General features: G+C 38.7%; 3 protein-coding genes across 3 annotated transcripts; 1 reads left to right on the top strand and 2 right to left on the bottom strand.

Moving 5' to 3' along the window:
- Window positions 1–3,000: 3,000 nt before the first annotated feature.
- On the bottom strand, window positions 3,001–6,323 carry LOC107746371 (complement C1q-like protein 4). The gene is made up of 4 exons (XM_016560542.1): window positions 6,155–6,323; window positions 5,112–5,216; window positions 4,849–4,989; window positions 3,001–3,802 (listed from the first exon to the last, which is right to left on the bottom strand). The coding sequence occupies exons 1-4, from the start codon at window positions 6,159–6,161 to the stop codon at window positions 3,375–3,377; spliced, it is 681 nt and encodes a 226-aa protein (XP_016416028.1). The 5' UTR covers window positions 6,162–6,323; the 3' UTR covers window positions 3,001–3,374.
- Window positions 6,324–7,146: 823 nt separating this feature from the next.
- On the bottom strand, window positions 7,147–15,403 carry LOC107746373 (tubulin polymerization-promoting protein family member 3-like). Its single transcript, XM_016560544.1, has 4 exons — window positions 15,253–15,403; window positions 8,102–8,299; window positions 7,835–7,988; window positions 7,147–7,754 (listed from the first exon to the last, which is right to left on the bottom strand). Exons 2-4 carry the CDS (start codon window positions 8,296–8,298, stop codon window positions 7,560–7,562), a joined length of 546 nt encoding a protein of 181 aa, XP_016416030.1. The 5' UTR covers window position 8,299; window positions 15,253–15,403; the 3' UTR covers window positions 7,147–7,559.
- A 3,085-nt stretch (window positions 15,404–18,488) lies between these two features.
- On the top strand, window positions 18,489–23,217 carry ftr84 (finTRIM family, member 84). Its single transcript, XM_016560649.1, has 8 exons — window positions 18,489–19,055; window positions 19,860–19,955; window positions 20,419–20,544; window positions 20,891–20,998; window positions 21,128–21,284; window positions 22,200–22,253; window positions 22,347–22,400; window positions 22,525–23,217. The coding sequence occupies exons 1-8, from the start codon at window positions 18,489–18,491 to the stop codon at window positions 23,067–23,069; spliced, it is 1,707 nt and encodes a 568-aa protein (XP_016416135.1). The 3' UTR covers window positions 23,070–23,217.
- Window positions 23,218–23,428: the final 211 nt, after the last annotated feature.

Here is a 23,428-nt window from a genome sequence, read left to right as displayed (position 1 = left end):
AGTCAGAAGGCTTTTCAATCTACAAATCGCCATCATTTACAATGGATTTACTGTAGTAACACTAATCACACTATGGTATTGTGGCAGAAATATTGAATATTCATATGGAATTATATAATATTATTAATGTAGACATGTACTGTATTAAATGTATTAAAGGAGTAATGCAATATAATTACAGTATTTTTGTAATTAAGCTATAGCGTTTGTGCCTTTATACTAAATGTATTTAGACTACTGTTTTTTATTGTTTTTAAATGCATGTGGTTGTCACACTTGAAACTTTACAGTGTGTATGTGGCCTATGATAATATGTTGTCAGATTATTAAAATATAGACATATTAAGTGTCTGATGTTGGAAATAATGTAACACTGACTATGAAGTGAGGTCTAAGCTGCAGTTGTTGTCTTGTTGCGCTTGTTGAGATTGATCAGTGGCCGAGGCCTTACAGGGGTGTGTGTCATTCACTGGTCTGGTGTGAGACAAGATAACAGTGGTTCTGGGTGGAGTTCCCCACTCTCTCACTTACACATTCACACAGAAATGATGGTTTTACTACACTACTGTTCAAAAGTTTGGGGTCAATAATTTTTTTTAGCATGGATGCATTAGATTGACCACAAAAAAGTGGTTAATTTCTTAACATAAGCCTGCAGCTGTGTGAAAAACTGATACAACTGTTTGAGAGTGTGTGTATGCATGTAAAAGTATGTCTATGAGTGAAGAGAGGTCTGCATGTCTTAAACAGAGGCCATAGCAATGACTTTGTCTCCACTAATCGTAGTTTATACTATTGAACATAATGATAACATCACTGTCTGAGTGTTTGTGTATATGTTTGAATGTGTATGCAGCTCCGTGGAGCTGTTTTAGCTCTCAGTAGGATAAAGTAAGTATCCGCTAAAGATGGTTCAGCCCCATATGTCCCCACAGATTTCTCTGCCAGACATGAGCTGTGCGTAAACCTGCTCTCCAGCTCTGAGACTGAACGGGACACTCTGTGTGGCGCTGTCTTCTGCATCCTTCCTCCCTGTTGTCCTCCCACATAGCGACCTCAGAACGGCCCTGTCTCACTAGTGCCACCCGCTGGTACAAACGCTGTCCTTCAGATCCTTTGTTTGAGTACACTGTGAGACGGAAGGAGAAGACGCCATGAAGATACCTGAATGAGTCACACACAGATTGATTGTGTGCAGTTTTATGCATTCATGTATGTGTGAGAGAGGATATGCATATTTGGTATATGCATCCTATACCAAATTACTACATTTAACATTTGTTCTTAAAAATGTTATTAGTATATGTCTTAATTTATTTACTCTAAATAATAACATATTTTAAAAATGTAAATAAAAAAATGCATTAATGTGTTTAACCCTCTGATGCATGGAGGCAACAACAGATGTGTAACGTTATTAATTCCATATTATTAGATATTGAATTATTATTTTCTTATTATTTAAACCAAAAACATTTTTAATTATTAAAAAAACTGGAAGTGCGAGGAAGTGCAAAGCACACACAGATGTCTCCCTGAGCTGAAGTCCTCAATGTCTGTGTGTTATAAGAGGGTGATAACTGATAAAACAGAAAAAGGGACAAGAGTATCAGTAGGTCAGCTGGCTCTGGTTGCACGTGTTTTTGCTTGTGTGAAGAACTGGCTGATATTATCAGTTATGGGTGTATCAAAAGCCTTATTTTTATTGGGTCAGTACTGATTTGTTCTTTAGTGAGATCGGATGTAGTATGTGTTTGTGTTGTGGGTTTGGATTTATTATGGTTCATCCCAGAGGTATAATTCAGCAGCATCATCTGTGTAATTATATAAACATAAATCACTAAAATTTCTCAAGTCATAGCATTATCACATGGGAGTATGAAATGGGAAATGAGAGGAACTGGCATATTGTATGTTAGTTTAGTTATATAAAATATAAACAAATTTATTTATTTAAACTTTTATACTATATAGAATTATATGATTTTTGATATTATTATATTATATTATATTATGTGATATGTAGTGAAATGTCTGATGTATACAATGATATATGTCAGTCTAGACAAATTAAGTATATAAACACTAATAACATTTGATATTATAATAATATAATAGTTTTAGAATATTTATAATTTTAATGAAATTATTTATAATAATAAAAACAAAAACATTGATGAATATGAATAGTTGCCTATAAGTCAAGTCACCTTTATCTGTATAGTGCTTTATACAATACAGTTTCAAGGCAGCTTTACAGAGATTATCATAAACAAGAGAATTGTGATTCAACAATGCAAAAAAAAAAAAAATCAGTTCTGCTGTAAAGCAGCTCTAAAAGACAAAAGTAAACAGTCATTATTCAGCTGAAATCAGTTCAGTTAGGTTCAATAACTGTGTAAAGTCCACCAGTTGAATGAGTTGTATTCTTCTATAAAGCAGCTCTGGAGAAAGCAGTGATGTCATCATCCAGCTCAGTTCAGTTCAGATTCATATTCAATAGTGTCTGTGCAGTCAAGTCAATAATATTGCCAGTATTATCATGTGTCCCCAACTAAGCAAGCCAAAGGGCCACAGTGGCAAGAAACCCAGACTTCATCAGTGACAAAAAATAGATTTTTTTGGAATTGTCCATTATTAATTGTGAAATTTTTTTAAATGAAAAGGTCAGGATATTTTGTGTGTGTGTGTGTGTGTGTGTGTGTGTGTGTGTTGACCTTTACTTTTGCTAGATGTGTTTCCACAAGGCTGTTGATGTTAGACAGTTTTTGTTTCAATTATGTATTGTATGATACTACAAATATAAACCATGATACTAAAATTATAAACATACAATAAACTTGTGTTTATAATATCATATCATATCATATCATATCATATGACATTTTAAAATTTAGTTTACAAAATTAAAGAGAGGATGGGCATAAAAAATATTTTATATATAATAAAATAATAGAGATGAAATTCTAAAAGAGAAGTTAAAATGCCACACAATTTTGTTTTTCATGTCAACATTTTATTAAAGTTAGATCAACATCTGTGCCTTTTACAACATTCTATTATCTTACAATCCGTATGTGTGTGTGTCTAGGTTTGTTTATATGGTTCAGACAGTGTCAAATATTTAAAAACAAAGTATAGTAAAACCTGTTAAAAACCAACTTCATTTAAATAGGTCTTCACTAATTAAAATTCATATACATTTACCAAATCAAGTTTTGCTTCTGATCTAGGAAAGTCGACAGGTTTGTGTGATATTTAGGTTTAGAATTCATAATCTTTGTATGAAAACCACTGCATCTATAAGAGCTCCTCACTAATATAGCTTTTAAAGCATGTGTGTGTGTGTGTGTGTGTGTGTGTGTGTGTGTGCTTCACTCTGTAGCATACAGCAGAAAACCACTAAATGTGTTATAGTGATTCTGATCATCACAGATCCAGCAGCCAGCCTGGAGACTGATGGTAATGCGGTCCCCTGTGCTGAGCTGCACAAGCAGGACGGCAGTGGCCTGATCCTCCTGGTCTTGTTCATAAATCTCCCTAAGTGCAGCTAGAGCCACACCATTCCTCCTGATGCTGGCACAGACAGACAGCGATGCGCCTGGTGAGCCTGCATCGCTGAACACAGTAAATGCCAGGTTATACACGCCTGACCGTGGAACCGTGAACACACCAGTGGATGAGTTATAGGCCTCTCCAATGTTGATGAAGATGCTCTGATAGACCACATTTGTCGCTGCCCTCAATGGACCAATGCAACGTCTCTTGTCGGTTAGACCCACAGAAAATGCCACTCGACTGTCTAAAGAGTAAAGAATGTGTGAAATGCATATGTGAAAATATGGCACAAAAAAAAACATAAAATAAATAAGGCCAACAGATTAGATGCTGTTTTTTTTTAGCCAACATAATGTTTTTTCTATATAGTTTTTAAAACAGCATTTCATTTAAGACTACTCAAATGTTTGTTTTATTTTGCCTGTTTAGTTTGTAAGTGCTAGGAAACAAAAGCTTCTCATACATACTGTGTGTGTTTTAGCGAGGTAACGATTCACTCAACGATTCACACAGTGATTTTCTCACTGTTTCTAACTAAATGAGATTTAAGAAAAATTATAAATGAAAAGGTGTCCTCTTATTATAACTTGGACAAAATGCTGCACATATCTTTGTGAAACTGAAATAAGTCAAATAACAAAACTAAATTATACTAAATTATTAAATTTAAAATAAACCTCAAATCAAATAGATAACAAAAAATAAATAACTTGACTTGTGCTCTTTCCATTTGAAATTAGAGGCAACCACTGTATTTTAATCACGATCCAAACAAAGATGCTGCATACATGCAGCATGAGCAGTTTTTAATCAAAGTTTGACTGCATAATTTTGAAATTTGAAGCAAAAACAGAATGGTCAGACTTAATTTTGTGAAACATCTGCACGACAAAAAAAACAGCAGTTGAGCTGAATGAGAACACAAATTCACTCTCTGACAGCAGGTGGCGCTTGTGGAACAGCAACAATATAGCTTGTTTGCCGCTGTAAACAAAACAGCGCTGTGCTTATGAACACTACTTTAATATACATTATATGGAGGCAAGATGAAAAGAAAATAGCATCTAAACATTCAGTCAGTTCCCCTCAGACATACATTCATATAAACTCCTACCCTCAACTGTATTGCGATTTGTTTAACATCTCAACCGATTTGAATCGTCATATATTTCTTCTATGACGTATTTCTAATTTATAGCTTATGTATGACGATATTTATTCGATATATATTTGTATCAATTTTCAACCGGCTAGGGGTGCATCATTACATCCCTAATGTGTTTAGCCTACCTCTGATGTTTCTCAGTGTGTTTTGTGCTCTGGCCAGCAAATCCTCCAGTGAATTCATACTAGAGTTTAAATATTGCTCTAACTCCCATTTTTTCTTCTGCATCACACAACAACCACATGAGTTCTGGTCAGTCAGACATGCTAGTGAGAGAGCAATAAAGATATTAGTCACACATGTTATCTAGCTTTACATTTTGGTGTATTTCATATTGCTGTAAATTTCCATATTATTAAGATTTTCTGGGAGATTTGCTAAGACTTACGGTTGATGGGATCTGGAGCAAGGGTTTGTCCTGGTCCGTCCCAGCTGAAGGTCCTTTCCTGGCCCAGCACCAGCGGCAACACACAGAACAGCACAACACCTTTTCCTGATTAAATTGTTTACAATGCGTAATCATATTCTGTCATAACTTTCATGATACCATTATATAGTCTGTACAGCACTTAGTCTGAGTTTGGTTTAGGCTACGCTTTATGCCTCATAAAAACAGAACAATGTGACCAAATGTATAGAAATCTGTCCATTATAACTAGGCCAACAGGGAATCTGTCTGCAGATTCCCCCTTTGTTTTATTTCCGCTAATTTAATTGTTCTTTAGGCTACCAATAAGTGTGCAGTAATCTCAGCTCTATTAAACAAATTTTGCTAGGTTTAAATCGATTCTGTAGGATTCCACAGATTTTTTCCTACAAAATCTGAAAAGTTTGCAGATTTCATCAGGGCGAGCTAATATCTAACACAATTTAATATACACTAGTCAACATTTGAAGTGGATCAAAACCTTTCATCAAAGTTGTCTTAAAACCTAAAACCAAAATGCGTTCTTGTCTTAGGACAACTTTGATTAACTTTTTTTGGATCCACTTCAAATGTTGACTATATATACACACACACACAATAATATTAGATGGTAAATATTCTAAATATGAAAAAAAATTACAATTGATTATTTATTAAATTTTATTGTTGTTTAAAATCTGTACAAAAAATTGGAAAAACCCTCTTGAAGCTTTTAATTTTATTTTAATAATTATTAATAATCAGTTCATTCTGAAGCATGTGTAAGTTTCAAATAGACTAGACTTGCAATAAATTAATTGCCATAAATAAAATGTATATAAACAAATAAAAATAAATAATATTTTATATAAAATAAAATATAACCTAAATAAATATTATTCAAAGCTTTAATAATTACAAAGCAAGCAATGTCTTTTAACAGGTGCAATGATCTGTCAAGTTTGTCTGTTAGACTTTTGCTATCATAATAAATATTTCTTTACAGAATCAGATTATTTTCTCACCTTTCATGTTTCACGGCTGTGTCTGTTTCTGCCTTTTGAGTCTCAGTGTAAGTGTGTGAAAATTGGAGTCTGTGTTATATTCAGCTTTATATCCTGGCAGCACTCCTCCTCCTATTTTCAAGGAGGGAGAATCAGATTTGTTTGTGAAGAGGAGGTGTACATCAGCAATATTAATGAAAAAAAAAAAACTACAATAAGGAAAATGGGAAATGACAAAGGGAAATCAGCTCCTGTGACTGTGATTTCCCTCAGATGCACTGAAATACAAAACTCCACTGAGCTTTACCCTATACCGCCACACAATGACATGCATCAATGCCATGAAATGTGATGTAACTGAACGCAAGAATTTAAAGCTGCTATCTTTTCTGAGCAATCAGACATGCACTTTCCCAGGAAAGGATCTCTGTTTCTTATTGATTGAAGTCCCAGAACAGCTATTCAAAGAAACACACCACACCTCTGTCTACAGTACAATACAACAGCCAGAGAAGATGCAAAAAGTCACAATAATGTGTGCTGTAATTTAAGTAAAGTATTCTCACATGGCGTTTCTTTATTTTACTTTATTTCAACTCAAGTTCAGTGTTTACAGTCTGATAGAGATCTCAGTGCAACAAAGCCAAGAAGCTCAAACAGCGCACAATAAAGCTCATTTAGCCAGCAAAATATTAACCCCAGCAGAGAGTAAGAAGCACTTAAAGGGATAGTTCACACAAAAAACAAAATCCTCAAACAAAAGTCGTTTACTCACCTTCATGTTGTTTCAAATCAGTACAAATTACTTGTTCTGTACATTACAGAGTCAAGAAGATATTTTGAAGAATTTTGGTAATCAAACTGTTTGGTGATCATTGGGGGGAAAACACTAGGACATTTTCTCAAAAGTCTTGTTTTATGTTACACACAAAAAAAAAAATATAGAAAATCATTTTGGAATGGTTTGAAATGACATGAGCGTGAGTAAAGAATGACAGTTTTCATTTTTGGGTTATTATTTGTTTTTGTTTTTGTCTTAAATTCTCATTAATTTATTTGTCTAAAATGGCTTGCATTCAAGATATGTATCTTATCAGCATGTGTGTTCCCTGGGATTCAAATGGATGTTTTTCAGGTAGCTAGCAGGTATGGACAGACAGGCAGGTCGCTACATGGTGGTAAGAACCAGTGTAAAAAAAAAAACAAGCATCACCAAAGAGTGATTTATAATGGTAGTAGAACATTAACTGTGAAGTGCTCGCAAGTGTAAAAGTAATAAAGACACTGGTTTTCGTGCAAGGTTTTAGCCAGGGGTTTGTTTTTGTAGGCAAGCCACGACACAGCTGCTGAAATAAAACCAGGAAGACTTCAAACATATGCTCATTATGTCATGCATAAAGCATTCTTCAGCATTCATCTTTTCCTTTCACTCATCCTCTTTTACTTTGCTGTCGTAGGAGCCTTGGCCTTTGTATGCTGAAACGTAGCCGCTGGCATCAGGGATGTCTTCCCTCCCTGAACGGCCTTTTCCCTTTCCCGACTCATTAAAGCGCTCCTTATGAGAACCAGTGTACTTGCTGGTGTCTGTTAACCTGTCTACAGCAGAGGCTTTTGCCACTTTCTGTGGAGAGAAAAAGATTATCAGTGGTTATTGTGCATGTTTATTGCTTAATCTACAAAAATAGACTGGCTGGTACTCACAGTGACACCAACATTGGCGGGTTCTTTGCCAGCAATGAGACCATAGAGAAGCTGTACTGCCTCTTCCTGGCTCTTCCCTTTAAAACGTTTTGTGGCCAACTCAGCCATGGCTTGAGTGAACTGCTCAAATGTGATGACACGTGCTGATTTAGCCCTAAAACACATAAGCAGATACAAAACAGCACAGCCTTAGGTCCAGTCATGCATGTGAAGCACAGCATTCAATGAAAAACTGTTTGCTGTCAGTCATTGTGAGGATAATCATACTTGACTTTGCTAAAGATGATGTCCACATCCGTGCTGGTGACAGTTTTGTCATCGATGACCTTGCAGTCCTTACACAGCTTGATAAAGTTTTTTCCGTTCATCTCCTTCCCCATCGCTTTGGTGTCTCCATGAACTGCAAATTTATGAAATGCTGTTTCAACATCTGCCAGTGATACTTCACCCGAACCTTCAGCCATGCTGTCAGATCAAGTATGAGAGAAAGAATGACAGAGAAAGAAAGACAGATGTTTTAAGGTTTTGCTCATGAAATTTTATGTTTTATTGCATTATTATAACACTGATCTCTCCACTCCTAGCCTCATGATTGATCCAGTTATTTTAGTATTATTCATATACTATTATAGAGTTAGAATTATTATTTTAAATTGGCATTTATTGTTAGATTTTCATGTCTTTTAATTTTAGTTTATTGCATTATTATAACACTGATCTTTCCACTCCTAGCCTCATGATTGATCCAGTTATTTTAGTATTATTCATATACTATTATAGAGTTAGAATTATTATTTTAAATTAGCATTTATTGTTAGATTTTCATGTCTTTTTAATTTTAGTTTGAGTAATTTTTGTGCTTTTGTCATTTTAATTTTTTTTATATTTTTGTTTTGCTTTATTTTTATTTCACTTCTAGTTTTAGTAGTTTTTTGTGTAATATTTATATTTCATTTCAGGTTTATTTTTAAATTTTAAAATGATTTTAATAGTTCCAGCTGTAAATCTTTGACATGATATCACGTATGTTCACCTGTTCATGTGCAGCCATAGCAGATTCTGTTTTTGTTACTGTAATGAAGGGAGGTGTGACAACAAATTGGGGATCCACGTGCAGGCTTTATTCCATTGAGCGTAGTCAGAACAGGCAGGGTCAAGCACCAGCAAACAAACACATCCAGGACAAAGGCAAAAAAGTAATCCACAAGTCAGGCATTAGTCAGGGCAGGCAGCAATCAATCAAAAACAAGGTAACAGTTTAAGGATCAAAACACGAAGGCAAGGAAACATGGAAGCCAGTGGAGCAGGAAGCCAGGGCGGAGCAGTAAGCCCAGGGCAGAGCCGGCAGAGTGCCAGGGCGGTGCAATGAGCCAGGGTGACGCCGATGGAGCAGGTAGCCACGGTGGAGCAGGCAGAGCTGAAGATGGAGCAGAATACCACCAGAGCAGAGCTAAGATCCACCACGGCAGAGTTGAAGACAACCAGAATGGAGCAGAAGACCACCAAAGCAGAGCTGAGGACCACCACGATGGAGCAGACAGAGCTGAAGACCACCAGAGCAGAGCTGAGAACCACCACTGCGGAGCTGACGACCACCAGGGCGGAGCAGAAGACCACCAGAGCAGAGCTAAGAACCACCACGGCGGAGCCGAAGACCACCAGGGCGGAACTAATGGTGCAGGATACCAACAAGGCGGATCAGGCAGAACTGGAGCTTAGAGCACAGAGAGGTTAACAATGGCCTCAACGGCCGTAACAGGACTGGAAGACAGTTCAGAAACGTCATCTTTGGCCGTAACAGGGCGAGCAGAGAGTTCAGGGGTAGCCCTTTTGAATGTGGCTGGACAGAGTTTAGAAACTACCTCCTTGGTCGGAACAGGATAGGCAGAGAATTCACAGACGGCCTCCATAGCTGTGACAGGACAAGCAGAGAGTTCACAGACGGCCTCCATAGCTGTGACAGGACAGGCAGAGAGTTCACAGATGACCTTCTTGGTTATGACAGGGCAATCAGAGAGTTCGGTAGAGGCCCCTTTGACCGGGACAGTGCACTGAGTGCATTCAGCGGCAGTCTTAGTGACCGTAATAGGCAGGGCTGAGAATTCATGATTGGCTTCTAGGGCCGAGACTGGTATAACAGGGGATTCACTGACAGTCTCCATGACCTCGTCAGTACAGACAAAGAGTTCATAAGTGGGCACCCCTGTCTAAAGAGTAGCTGAAGTGAACACCCCCGCTAACTCTGGAGGTTCTGCAGGGGATGCTGCCACCTCTAGAGGTTCTGCAGCAGATGCCGCCACCTCTGGAGGTTCTGCAGCAGATGCCGCCACCTCTGGAGGTTCTGCAGCAGTAGCAACAGGAGCTTCAACAGACACAGATAGTTCAGAGATGGCACTCGCTGCTGTAACAGAGGCATCAGGTAACAGGGAGAGTTCGATAATAGTGTCCGTGGTAGAAACAGAGGTGACAGGGAACACCATGAGCTCGGGAACGAGTGCTACTACTGTTAGAGGAGGTTCTGCAACAGAAGTTGCCACCTCAGGGGGAACAGGAGCAGACTCTGGATCAGACTCATAGACTGGAGCCAACTCGGGAGCGGACCCATGGACAGGAGTGAGCTCTGGAGCAAACTTGGGGGCTGAAGGAGGCTCGAAATGGATTCAGAGAGTCCAGCGAATTCTGGAGCAGACTCTGGGACTAGAGTGGACTCGGGAGCAGATTCATGAACTAAAGCCATTTTTGTACTGGGCACAAGAGCTGAAGACCTCATTAGACTAAGGTCAGGGGCTGGAGCAAACACTGAGCTTTGTTCCGAGGCTGAAGCAGACACAAGACTAAGGTCATGAGTGGAAATAAACATGGGGCAGTGGTCATGGACTGAAATCATCTCTGGGCTAGACTCGGGAACAGGGGCCCTCTCTGGGCTAGACTTGGGATCAGGAGCCTTCTCTGGGTTAGACTTGGGATCAGATTCGGGGAGTAGAGTGGGCGCCACCACCTCGGGAGTTCTGCAGTGAAGGCTGCCACCTCTGGGGAAACTACGGTGGTGTGTGCAGCCCAAACACAGAGAATGGCCGTAGCCATAACTGGCAGGACAGAGAGTACATTGTCTATTTCCGAGACTGACGGTGCTGTGCCTGGGGAACAGGAGTGAGTAGCGGTCAGTAGGATTGCTAGCATTGAAACCGTGTCACTTGAGAACGCTGAAATCATGTCACTTGATTGTACAGAGAGAGGGGTGCTTTGGAGCATAGAATCTGCTTGTCTAGTAAGCGTAGAGTCTGCGTGGCTCGTGGGTGCGGAGTCTGCATTGCTCGGGAACGTAGAGACCCTTGGAATGCCAGCAGCTTGCACCGACACCAACTGAGGGTCCTCCATGCTGGATGCCAGCCTCGTACGCCTTGGGACTGACTTTGTCTTCAAATGCAACATTCACGATGCTCTGGAACACTGGAGTGGCATCCGTGATGGCTGAAGACTGTGGCCTGACATCCCTAAAGGCCGGAGGCTCTGGCATGGCGGCCCTGGTGTGAACAGGCTCTGGCTTGGCAGACTTGATGTGAGCAGGCTCTGGCTTGGCAGACTTGACGTGAGCAAACCCTGGCTTGGCAGACTTGACATGATGTGACGAGACTCTGGAAGATCAGCTAAGAAGTGATGAGATTCTGGAAGATCAGCTGAGACGAGACAAGGTTCTGGAAAATCAACTGAGACAAGACAAGACTCTGGAAGATCAACTGTGACATGATGAGACTCTGGAACGGCAGCCATGACGGGACGAGACTCTGGAACAGCGGCCTTGACGGGACGAGACTCTGGAACGGTGGCCATGTTGTGGAAATTCTCTGGGCTGGCTGCCATTTTGTGAACAGTCTCTGAGCTGGCAGCCATTTTATGAACAGTCTCTGAGCTGGCAGCCATTTTTCAAAACGTTTCTGGGATGGTAACCATTTTGTGGATAGGTTCTGCTTCTCTCACAGTGAAAGGAGAGCCACATAACAACAGAGCATAGTCCATAAAATCTCTCAAACTATCATTATAACCCACTTCGGGTAACAATGACTTTGTTGGCTAACTGAGTCCAAAACAGAACAAGTCCTTAAACAAAATCTCATCATAAATCAGCACACGGTGTGAAAACTCACAGAATAGATGAATGTACTCCTCGATAGACAGGTCCTTTTGCCGAAGGTGAAGTAGCTGGTCAACTGGGTCCATGATAGGTCTGCAACACTGAAAAAGCCACTGGATCCGGGGTTGGCTGGTGATTCTGTAACGAAGGGAGGTGTGCCAGCCAGTATCCATCCAGTCAACACGCTTCAGGAAAGTATAATCCATTTACAATTCAAAAAGACAATTAAGGCAAAATTAAGATGGCTTTAACAGGAGGTGACAACAAAGTGGGGATCCACGTGCAGGCTTTATTCCATTGAGCGTAGTCAGAACAGGCAGGGTCAAACACCAGCAAACAAACACATCCAGGGCAAAGGCAAAAGAGTAATCCACAAGTCAGGCAATAGTCAGGGCAGGCATCAATCAATCAAAAACAAGGTAACAGTCCAAGGATCAAAACACGAAGGCAAGGAAACATGGAAACTAGAAAACTTGAAAACTAGGAAACATTCAATCACCAGCGAAGACAGAGAGTGTGTGTGCTACTTTTAAAGTCCTTCTAATGTGAGCTAGCTGTGAACTGATGATGAGATCTGATGAAAGACAGGTGATGCAATTGATGAGTCCGTGCAAAGGATTATGGGAAATGGAGTCCTGGGTAAAGTGGCAAAAGTCTGGAGTGGAGTGCCCTCTAACGAAGCTCACGGGCACTCCAGCTAGAGATCCTGACAGTTACACAGAAGCATTCCAGATCTTCTAGTGCAGGGGTGTCAAACTCAATTCCTGGAGGGCCGGAGCCCTACAGAGGTTTGTTCCAACCCTGCTCCAGCACACATACCATGTAGTTTTCAAATAGGCCTGAAGGACTTGATTAGTTAGATCAGGTGTGTTTAATTAGGGTTGAATCTAAACTCTGCAGGGCTCCGGCCCTCCAGGAATTTAGTTTGACACCCCTGTTTTAGTGGAAAGACGCCTCTTAATGTACCTGCTTTGCATTTTAATGAAAATGTGTGTACTGTAATGTGTATTGTTTTTTTAATATAAAGTTACTGTTTTACTCAATGCTGTACTGTTGTGTTAATATTGTCATATGTTTATGTCTGCTGGTTATGTACAGCGAAAGCTTCTGCAATGTTCTGGTTACACCCAGAGTTACTGTCCCACATTGCTCCATTATCTTCCATACTCACAAATGTCATGCTCATTTACCACACACACACATAATGTATATTACTCTCACTAAAAGCCTTAATGAAGTCCACTTTACTAATTTAGCTTCAGCTGACTTTGGCCCCCCCCCCCCTAATATTGGGTCTTTTATCCATAAATATATATATATAAAATAGGGCTGCATGATATATCGTTTCAGCATCAATATTGCTATGTGCGCATTCGCAATAGACACATCGCAGGATGTGCATGTTTAGTATACTGATCATTACATTTATACTGATTGTTTTCTTTGCTCACACACAGACACCATGTCTACACTGGACACGACAAAGCGACCGTTGTCATTTGAACTTTGTGTCAGTTCGTCATAAATAGAATGAGGCATCAGTTTACTGTCAGGGATTTGTCGTGTCGCGCCGCATCCAGTGTAGACAGCATCACTGATTATAATGGGTTCTATAGTATTTTGTCACGCCGTGCGCCGCCGCTCGCATCCAGTGTAGACACGGTGAGAGCCACGCAGATGCACATGAACACTGAATTCCATTCACTTCTGCGTCTAATTGTGCCTGAAATTACACATAAGCGCGAAATTATGGCCATGTTCACACTGCAGCAGAATATGGTTAATGCGCTTTTGAGTCACACACAGTTCGGTTATTTACGGGCATAACAACAGCATTCTGTAACAGAACTCACACCCGTAAATTTTTAGGATTCACAACCGCATTCTCGGAACACACGCGCTGTGTGAAGGGAACAGGACTGGACAACTAGTTGTCTGTCATACAGTGCGAGAGAGAGCTGCTCTGCCTCTGCCGCACAAACGCGTGTCTAACGAGTGTTACGTGTTTTCATGTGCGTTTTCGGTAACTTACAGTGACGGAGAAATGAGCTGCGTGTCATCTGAACGTTTTAAATCCCGTCAGTTTTCCACCGGAGCGCTCCCGTCATTTTTTGTGTTGTGCTCGCCTCGTGATTCAAATGCTCCGCACTCTACCCAAGTTTAAAAGCTGCTGTTGGTTAATGAAGATTTGACGAAAGAACTCGCAGCTCGATTGGACTCTGTCGTGTCAGAAAGTGATTTACTTTTACGTTACAGAAATTACTTTTAGGTTAGGTTAGGAATACGGGCTTGACTCCCGTTGCACGTTCATACAGACAGTATTATAAACTGTAAGCTGCTGTGTGAACGGGACATTTCGAGACTCACACCTGGAAAGAAAATGCGGTTGTCAATCCCAAAAACTGACAGTGGTAACGTAGCCTATGTCTGCAAGTATCCTTGTAAACACAGTTGCTTATGGCTTAGGTGAAGGTAAACAGTTGAGAAAGAAAATGGATGTGTAACAGTATATTGGTTCACAGCAGTTTAATGTTCCTGTTGCTTTCTGTGTCATGAATGTTAATCAAACAAATCACATAGAGAAAAATCACTTTTGTAGCTTTAACACAGATTTATTATATTTAATTTATACAGTGAAGACTATGCAGTATTATTTTACATTTGATTATTCAATTTCTACCTGAATACTGTTAGACTTACCTGAAATAATATAAAGCACGGTTTATTTCATTTGTATCTTTGTTCTATTATATTTATCTATGCTTGTAATTTGTTTATTTTCTATGCTGATTTACTCGCCTACAAAATCATCCCAATCATTGATAATTTTTTTCCAAATAGAGCTATTCAAGTCATCTGGTGATTTTTTTTTTTTCATATCGCAATATATATCGCAGAAAATAAAATATCGTAATGTAATTTTTTTCCAATATCGTGCAACCCTAATATAAAATATAAATAAATATGCATATCTTTATAGGCAGAATAATGGAATACAAGTAAATTAAATCAAAATTACTCAAAAAATGCATGAAACTCTTGCTTTATTATAAATGAAAGGACTCTGGTAAACAAGTAATAGAGCTCATGTTCCTTTATTCCATAGGCACTTATTGTAGTCAAATAATGCATCTGTCAAATAATGCAAATAGTGCACTGTATCATCTGAAAACAGTACTATGAAAACATGCTAACTATATCTCATGCATAAAGCCCTGTTTGGTCTTGTACGTATAACAGATGCTTCCGGATGGGTGTGTGTTATTGAGAGGGAGATCCAGCCTACCTGACAGTGAGTTGGACAATCCTGGATACTGATGCTAAGCTGCTACTGAAAGGATGCTGAATGTGTCTGTGTGTTCCTCTGTCTTCGTCTCTGCCTGGTAGGTGTGTGTGTGTGTACAATGACGCAAGACAGAGGGGAGGAGAGAGCACAGCCCAGCACAAATGATGACATCACTCTCTCTCTCTCTCTTTCTGCCACAGGCCCTCTTGTCTTTCTGCTTTTTGATTTTCTCTGCCTCTTTGGCCCTTTTATTTGTCCTCTTTTCTACTTTGCTGACTAGATATAGCAGTCCTTCACTTTCAACCCTCTCTCCCTCCTCCTCCTGCTCTCCTCCTTCTGTCTTTGTTTTTGTCTCTCTCTGCTGCCACACCCTCTCCCATCAATCTCCGCGGAGCAGCGTTCAGATGTTACATAGTGAAGCCACACGCGCACACACAAACGTAGTTGGACTGTGATGCTCTAAATTTTATTTTCTGTAATGGCTTCAGGGCACCTCTGTCTAATGTGTCTGTGCAACTCACCACTTACTCAAACCACAACCACATATAGATGAAGACCCATTCACAGCAGATCACCATTGCTGACAACACAACTAAAGGAACAATGACTGTTTACAATCTTAAATATAAAGGTTATTTATTGGCATTGATTGTTCCATGGAGAACCTTTAACATTCACGGAACCTTTCCATTACACAAAATGTTGTGTAACAAGGTTTATTTATTTATTTTTTTTTAATGTTATTTTAAGACTTTGTTCATAGAAAGATTATTTGGGGAACTCAAAATGGTATTTCTCTTGCATCAGTTTGAAGCTACCCCTTTTGAAACCTTTTTTAAGACTGTACATGGACCATAATAATTGGAATTTGGTCATATTCCAGTTGTAAATGTGATGTGCGGTAATGGCATTAACAATGATTGCTATAACCAGAATAGGCCAACATAATATCTACAATAACTTCACATATGAACATATAATTATATCTGCATATGTCCAAACTAAGCTAAGTCCTGGTAATACTAAATTAAATAAACACATTGTTGGATAAAAAACAACTTTAGATTTTTTTTTGCTAACAATTTACAAAAATTGCAGTCAACTTGATGGGCTACATTTTGCAATACATTTTGGAGATAAAATAATGAGCTGAGATTGTGCATCTCCAGTATTTCCTCAGTCAAACCCTTTATTTGTAATAAAAAATATTTATTCAGCAGTGCAACAATTTAAAACCAGTACTGGAAAAATAATTTGAATAAGCATAGCATAACTTTGCTTTATATGAACTACAAGAGCTCCCTCTACAGTATGCTAGAAAAATTGGTCGCATATTACATTCAATGGCTACAAACAACCTGAAGACAGATGAATCCTGAAGGTCACAAGCATTAAACAGATCCATTCATAGGTTATTACTTGCTGAAGATATAGATTACAAGCTGCAAAAAGCGTTATAAATGTCTGCAACGCTTGAGCCTTATAGAGAATGACAATTGGAAAAAGTACCAAAATGTCTGGACTCTGGAGACATTTGTGTATGTAAATGTTTTGAGACCGGTGGAAGAAGTTTGGAAATGTAACATTGAAGACATGAATATAAGAGTACTCATAAATGTTACTTTTCATTCAGTATTTAAACTAAATGTATCCATTTACTAACAAATTATATATATACATGCAATTTCAACTTTATTAGGTCACCTTCCTAAAACGGGTTGGACCTCTGTTGACCCCAGAACAGCCTGAATTCTTTGTGACATGGATTTAACAAGATGCTGGAAACATTTTTCCAAGTTTATGGTCCATGTGAACACAAAAGTATTAGGTATGTAGCTGCTGCATATTCAAGAAGATGAATGGACTGTGATCATAAGGAAGCACATGATCACGGCTGTGGCTTATAAACAATGTTCAAATGGTATTAATAGGGTGTTGCAATGTGTGCAAAGAATGTGTGTCTTTTCTCTGAAGTGCAGATCTGGCAGCTCATCCAGATGGCGGCTCAGCATCCTTTACCGTTCCCTCCCTGGGCCTGCAAAGACACCATTGGGAATATTCATATTCAGTATTCAATATTCACTGTATTTTTAACATAATGTAATGTAATGTAAGAGCAAGGGCATTATGCTGTGTGATGTTGCAAACCAACCAGTATTTATAGTATATTTTATTCATAATCGTAATCATAATCACAAATAATTTTGCTATTTACCACACTTTCTAATTTTTCTCTTTACCTATCTACAGTATAGCAGCTAATGAATCGCACATTCACAGGAAATAGCTTCTATATTGAAAAATAAGGTGAATACTAAAACTATGATGATAACATTTCTCAAACTAAACAAGAATAATAAATGTAAAAAAAAACCACCTAAAATGAGACAAAAACTGTGGAAAACTACCCAAAATAAAATAACAATAATCGTTTTAGTACCATCTGTGTAAACAGATTCATTGGGTGCCAGAAAAATGGCCAGGTAATGGAAGAAATATACATATACGTATACGATCCAAAGAATGCTGTAGTGAGTTTCCCTTCATGTCACCAGTCAGTTTGACCTTGAAATTCTTCATATCCAGCATTTAATTGTTTATGCTTTACCTGCATAATACTATGCTGAGTGTTTACAGTACACACTGAGCTGTCACGTCACTGTAGTTTACTTACAGAAGGCAAGCACTGACTAGACAAATTTATTCTAACAAGTTTCCATATTTACAGACACAACAGTTTCAAATTTCACTGCAGTTCATATGCAGAAATAGAGAGAGTGCCTTGGCTGTTCACTTTCATTTGTTAGAATTGTTACCTTACAGGAATAGTTCACCCAAATATGAAAATTAGTCAAAACTTGTATAACTTTGTTTCCTCTATGAAGCATAAAAGAAGATACTTTGGACAAATGTATTGTCCATGAAAGTCAGTGGGGTCCAATGTTGTTTTCAACATCATTCATACCAGTTTGGAACGACATGAGAACAGAATTTTCTTTTTTGGGTGAACAGTCCCGTTAAACTTGCTTTAACATTTGCTATAATGCTGAAATTGTGTTCTGAATGATTTTTTTCTGGAATAGAAATGCAAGTTACATGTGCCTTACAATCCCTCATCTATGTAAACTATTGTGGTCCCTTCCTCCAGCCTTCTTTCTGATCTATAAATACGGGTGTGTTCCTGCTTCAGCTGCTCTTTCAATTCACCTTTCTTTCTCACATCTTTGTTTTAGAAAATGGCAGAATCTGACTACCTCGACTACACCTGCCCCCTTTGCACAGACATCCAGCGAGACCCTGTCACCATCCCGTGTGGAGACACCTTCTGCCTGGAGTGCATTAAGATCTACTGGGACCATTCTGACCACCTCGGTGTGTACAGTTGTCCGCAGTGCCAGACGACCTTCACTCCTCGGCCCATACTCAGACGCAACGTGCCCCACGTAGGGAACCCGGAGCCTCGGCCGCCCCCTCGTGAGCTCAACCCGTTTCCATACTTCAAGCGTGATGCGCTGTGTGATTTCTGTACTGGTCGGCGGAACAGAGCGGTGAAGTCATGTCTGATGTGTCTGGCTTATTACTGTGAGACTCACATCAAGCCTCATTACGAATCGGCCACATTTAAACGACACAAACTGGTGGATGAGACGGGACACCTGGATCGGAAGATCTGCCCACAGCATGAAAAAGGCTTAGAGCTTTTCTGCCGCTCAGACCAGATGTGCATCTGTGTGCTGTGTACAGTAAGAGAACATCGCAGCCACAACATAGTCAGCGCAGATGATGAACGCACAGAGAAACAGGTGAGACATAAGATTAGAATTGTTGTGAATAGATCGGGGCAAGCTGTCACAGGGGTCATATCTGAGAAACTGTAAGTCCAAGTACTGAAATGTGTTTTTTCTACCAGTGGTTTTGTATTGTGGTTTCAAACATCTACTTCAGAAACTAGAATAATAAAAATTTGAATAATGTTTGTGATTTCAAAGTCATAATTTTGTAGTCACCTAAGGAAGATTGAAGGTTGAACTGTGTTCTCAAAATAATGATATTTTTTATAAACATCAAGTCAGAGAAAGTTGTCACAACTGGTTTATTCATTAATTCATATTTTTATGGTTAATTCATATTTAAATGGCAGTTTTCATTGGCTAAAACAGTGGTTTAGTATTGTAGTTACCACTTTTTACAGATAAATCTTCAGTGCTTTGACTATTCCAGAGTAAAGAGTCAGCTGATAACTAGCCCTATGCATTGTGCCATATACTCTGTGGACAGAGGTTTGAACACTTTAACAAAAGATTATATTGTAAGAATCATCTGCACCAAATCTGCATTTTTTGATCACAAATACAGTAAAAACAGTAATATAGTGAAATAATAAATTTTTAAATAATGGTTTTCTATTTGAATATATTTTAAAATGTAATTAATAAGAGCATTATTTTCTTTTTTAAAAAGTCATCCGAAACCTGAATGGTGGTGTGTATATGGGTACATGAATATCACACATTGCCAAAAGAAAACAATGATACATACCTAACTAACTGATAGTTTTTTTTCTTTTCTTTTCTTTTTTTGCATGTACTGTTTGTATGTGATTATAGAAAGTCTTGGTGGTGACTCAGACAGAGGTTCAGCACATTATCCAGGATCGGATGAAAGAACTTCAAGAACTCAGACACAATGTGGATGTTCTCAAGGTTGGTCCGATCAGGAGAGTCCTAAAGAAGCTTTGGGACAAAACATTTCTCACTTTTATGTAATTTAAGTGTCATTATAACTATACATCTTCATTTTCAGACATAATCAGAACATAAACCCTAACAGTTCAAAGAGATACTTTGAGATATTAGATATGTTATTATCGGTCATTTATTGCCCATGAAATGGAATGGGGAAAGAAAGAAAGAAAGAAAGAAAGAAAGAAAGAAAGCAGTAGGATTGCTGTCATACAAATTCAAGTAATCAAACATCTAAGATACTATTTGTCAAAGTCAGAAACAGTATATATAATATGTTGTTTACTAACATGTACTTAGTACAACTTAAAAATGTCCCAGTTATCCCATTCTCTCAAAGGCATCTGACTTTGATGCAGTGCTCTGTGCTGCCCCCTTGCAGTGTGGATGCATGCTGTTGTTGACTGTTGCACCTTCTCTGCAGGGAAATGCACAGCGGGCTCAGACTGACAGTGATAAAATCTTCAGCGAGATGTTACAGGCGGTAGAGCGCTGGCATGCTGAGATAAGCCAACTCATACAGGCCAACCTACAGGCCTCCATGGCTCAGGTACATGCACATTAGATTCGGAGGGGTTAGATTGCTTCCTGTAGCTTTAATTGTAGAGCGTGGCACTAGTGACACCAACATCATGGGTTTGATTCCCAAGGAGAGGAAGTGCTGATTAAAATCCCCTGCCCCTTACTGGGGAACTGTGGTGAGAAAACTTTTTGCTAATGTTTAACTTAATGTTTGTTAGTCTATATGAAACTGTATAATTCTACAGCTCATACATACTGTAAAAAACCGAGCCACGCTTTGATGAAGCTTTATGCAAGTGTTGAGATGAAGAAAAGTCCTGACTACAGTTGCTGGTCCCTGCCCTCTGACTGTGATTGCTTTGATGTACTGACAGGCACAGGGTTACGTAGAGAGACTTGAACAAGAGATCATGGAGCTTCAGAAGAGAGATGCTGAACTACGTCAAATACTTGATACAGAGGACAACATTCACTTCCTACAGGTAAATAAAATCAAACAGCCACTCATATTTAACTGGATTTCGGTCATTCAGAAAGTGTACTTGCCTGACTGGATCAGTCAAGTCCCTTGTCAGAACCGATTTTGTTAAGTGCCTTCATTTCTTGTGCAGAATTTTCCTACACTATCTGTTGCACCAGAGCCCATGGTGCCCAAAGTGCTGATAAACCCAGAGTTTTCCTTTAGTGAAATCACCAAGACCGTCTCTGACATGAAAGAACACCTGGACAACATCTGCAAAAAAGAGCTGGGAAACATCTCCAAACGAGGTAATCATGAAGACTATAACATTTAACCACTGCGAGACTGTGAAACAGACATTTACCTCTGTTTTGGCTTTATTATATCTATGTCTAAAATGGTCAAAATAATGTAGATGGAAGAGATTGCTCTGCATCAGACACACAGACATAAAAAAGATATAATCAGCTCTGCACCCCAAATTATGGATGTAAATGCAGATGCAGAGAGGGTCATATACACTACCGTTCAGAAGTTTGGGTCGGTAAGATCTTTCAAATGTTTTTGAAAGACGTATCTTTTGCTTACAAGAGCTGTGTTTATTTGATCGCAAAAACAATAAAAACAGTAATATTGTGAAAATTCATTACAATTTTTATAAGCTTGTTTTCGATTTGAATATATTTTAAAATGTCATTTATTCCTGTAATGACAGCTGAATTTTCAGCAGCCATTACTCCAGTCTTAAGTATCACACGATCCTTCAGAAAACATTTTAATATACTAGCTCACGAAACATTTCTTAGTTTATTAGTCAATGTCGAAAATAGTTGTGTTGCTTAATATTTTTGTGGAAACGGGTACCTTTTTTCTTTGGTGAATAGACCTTAATCAGGTTAGATGCTATGTAAGGGATAAACTTACAGTTTTTACAATGACATGCGCTGTATAAAGGTCCTAGATCATGTTATTTTCACAACTTTCACAACTGTTTTATGGAGTTTTTGTCTATTTTAATTTTTCTTTTTAAAAAGACGTTTCGACAGTTGAATAATTGGTGTGTTGTTAAACAATTTAATGCAACCATTCTGAATAAAACTAAATGTATTATTTAAAACAAATCCTACTGACCCCAATCTTTTGATCAGTAGAGCATATAAAGCTATATTTTATCTACTATTCATTTATGCATTTGCATGATATTCATAACTGTTTCATCTTAGTGAGTGACATCTCTGTCTATATCCTGATTCCGAGATCTGGAGGACATTTGAATGGTGAGAGGACTTCCTGAGGTTTCATCTACACTTTATTTCACTTTATGTAGAATAAAGTATGTTACAGAACAACTCTGTATACCATATTTTCAGCTCCGATAAGAACTGATTTGCCAGAGCCTAAAACAAGACTGGACTTCCTCAAATGTGAGTGTATAGACAATTCCACACCATTAATTCATCTAATTCACTTTACAGATGATAACATATCCCCTTTTTGTTTCTTCTAAATGCTGAATGAACCTCTTTTCTCAACAATTTCATTTAACAGATTCTTCTAAACTTACTTTTGATCTCAACACTGCCTATAAAGAGCTGGTCCTTTCAGACGGGAATCACCGGGTGATCCGGAAAAGAACAACCCAGTTCTACCCAGATCACCTGGAGCGGTTTGATGGGTTTTGCCAGATCCTGTGCAAGGAGCCACTCAGCGGGATGCGGCATTACTGGGAGGTGGAGTGGAATGGTGAATTTTCCATTGGAGTTGCATACAAGAGCATTAGCCGCAAAGGTAAGAACTCAAACAGCCTTCTGGGATACAATGATAAATCTTGGAGCCTCCTATGCTCAGACTCAGGATACTCTGCCTGGCACAATAAGATGGATAAAGATCTGCTGGGTGCAGCTCGTGCCTCACGGATCGGTGTGTACCTAGATTACGCCGGAGGATCTGCATCTTTTTACTCTGTGTCTGAGACAATGGAGCTCATCCACAGATTTAAAGCCAAGTTCTCAGAAGCACTGTATGCTGGGTTTGGCGTTGGATCGTCTGTAACTCTGTGCATGCTGGAGAAGAACCACCGAACATACCACTAATAGGTTCTGAGCTGAGCTTTGACCCTGAGCTCTTTCAGACAGAATCTTGGAAGGGTGAACAGTCAAACAGGCAAAATTTAAAGAATCATATTGAATTGAAGACTCAAAGACATTTCAAGGTCACATTTTGCCATGCAAGAAAGAAAAAAATATATATTATTTTACATAAAGAAAAAGTCTACTGTTAGGATTCTTTGCATTGTGACTATTAGTATTTTCAGCAGAATTAGGCTCATTTTACCCCCCAAATCTTATTAATGTAATTCAAAATACATCCTCTCATTCTTACATGACAATTACTGATACTGCCTTTTAAAATCAATTAGTAATTAAAATAATGAAGACACTGTGCTTACAAT

The sequence above is a fragment of the Sinocyclocheilus rhinocerous genome, unplaced genomic scaffold (genome assembly GCF_001515625.1).
Source record: "Sinocyclocheilus rhinocerous isolate Xijiao unplaced genomic scaffold, SAMN03320098_v1.1 scaffold77, whole genome shotgun sequence".
Lineage (NCBI taxonomy): Eukaryota > Metazoa > Chordata > Actinopteri > Cypriniformes > Cyprinidae > Sinocyclocheilus > Sinocyclocheilus rhinocerous.
This window is presented reverse-complemented; position numbering and strand designations above follow the sequence as displayed.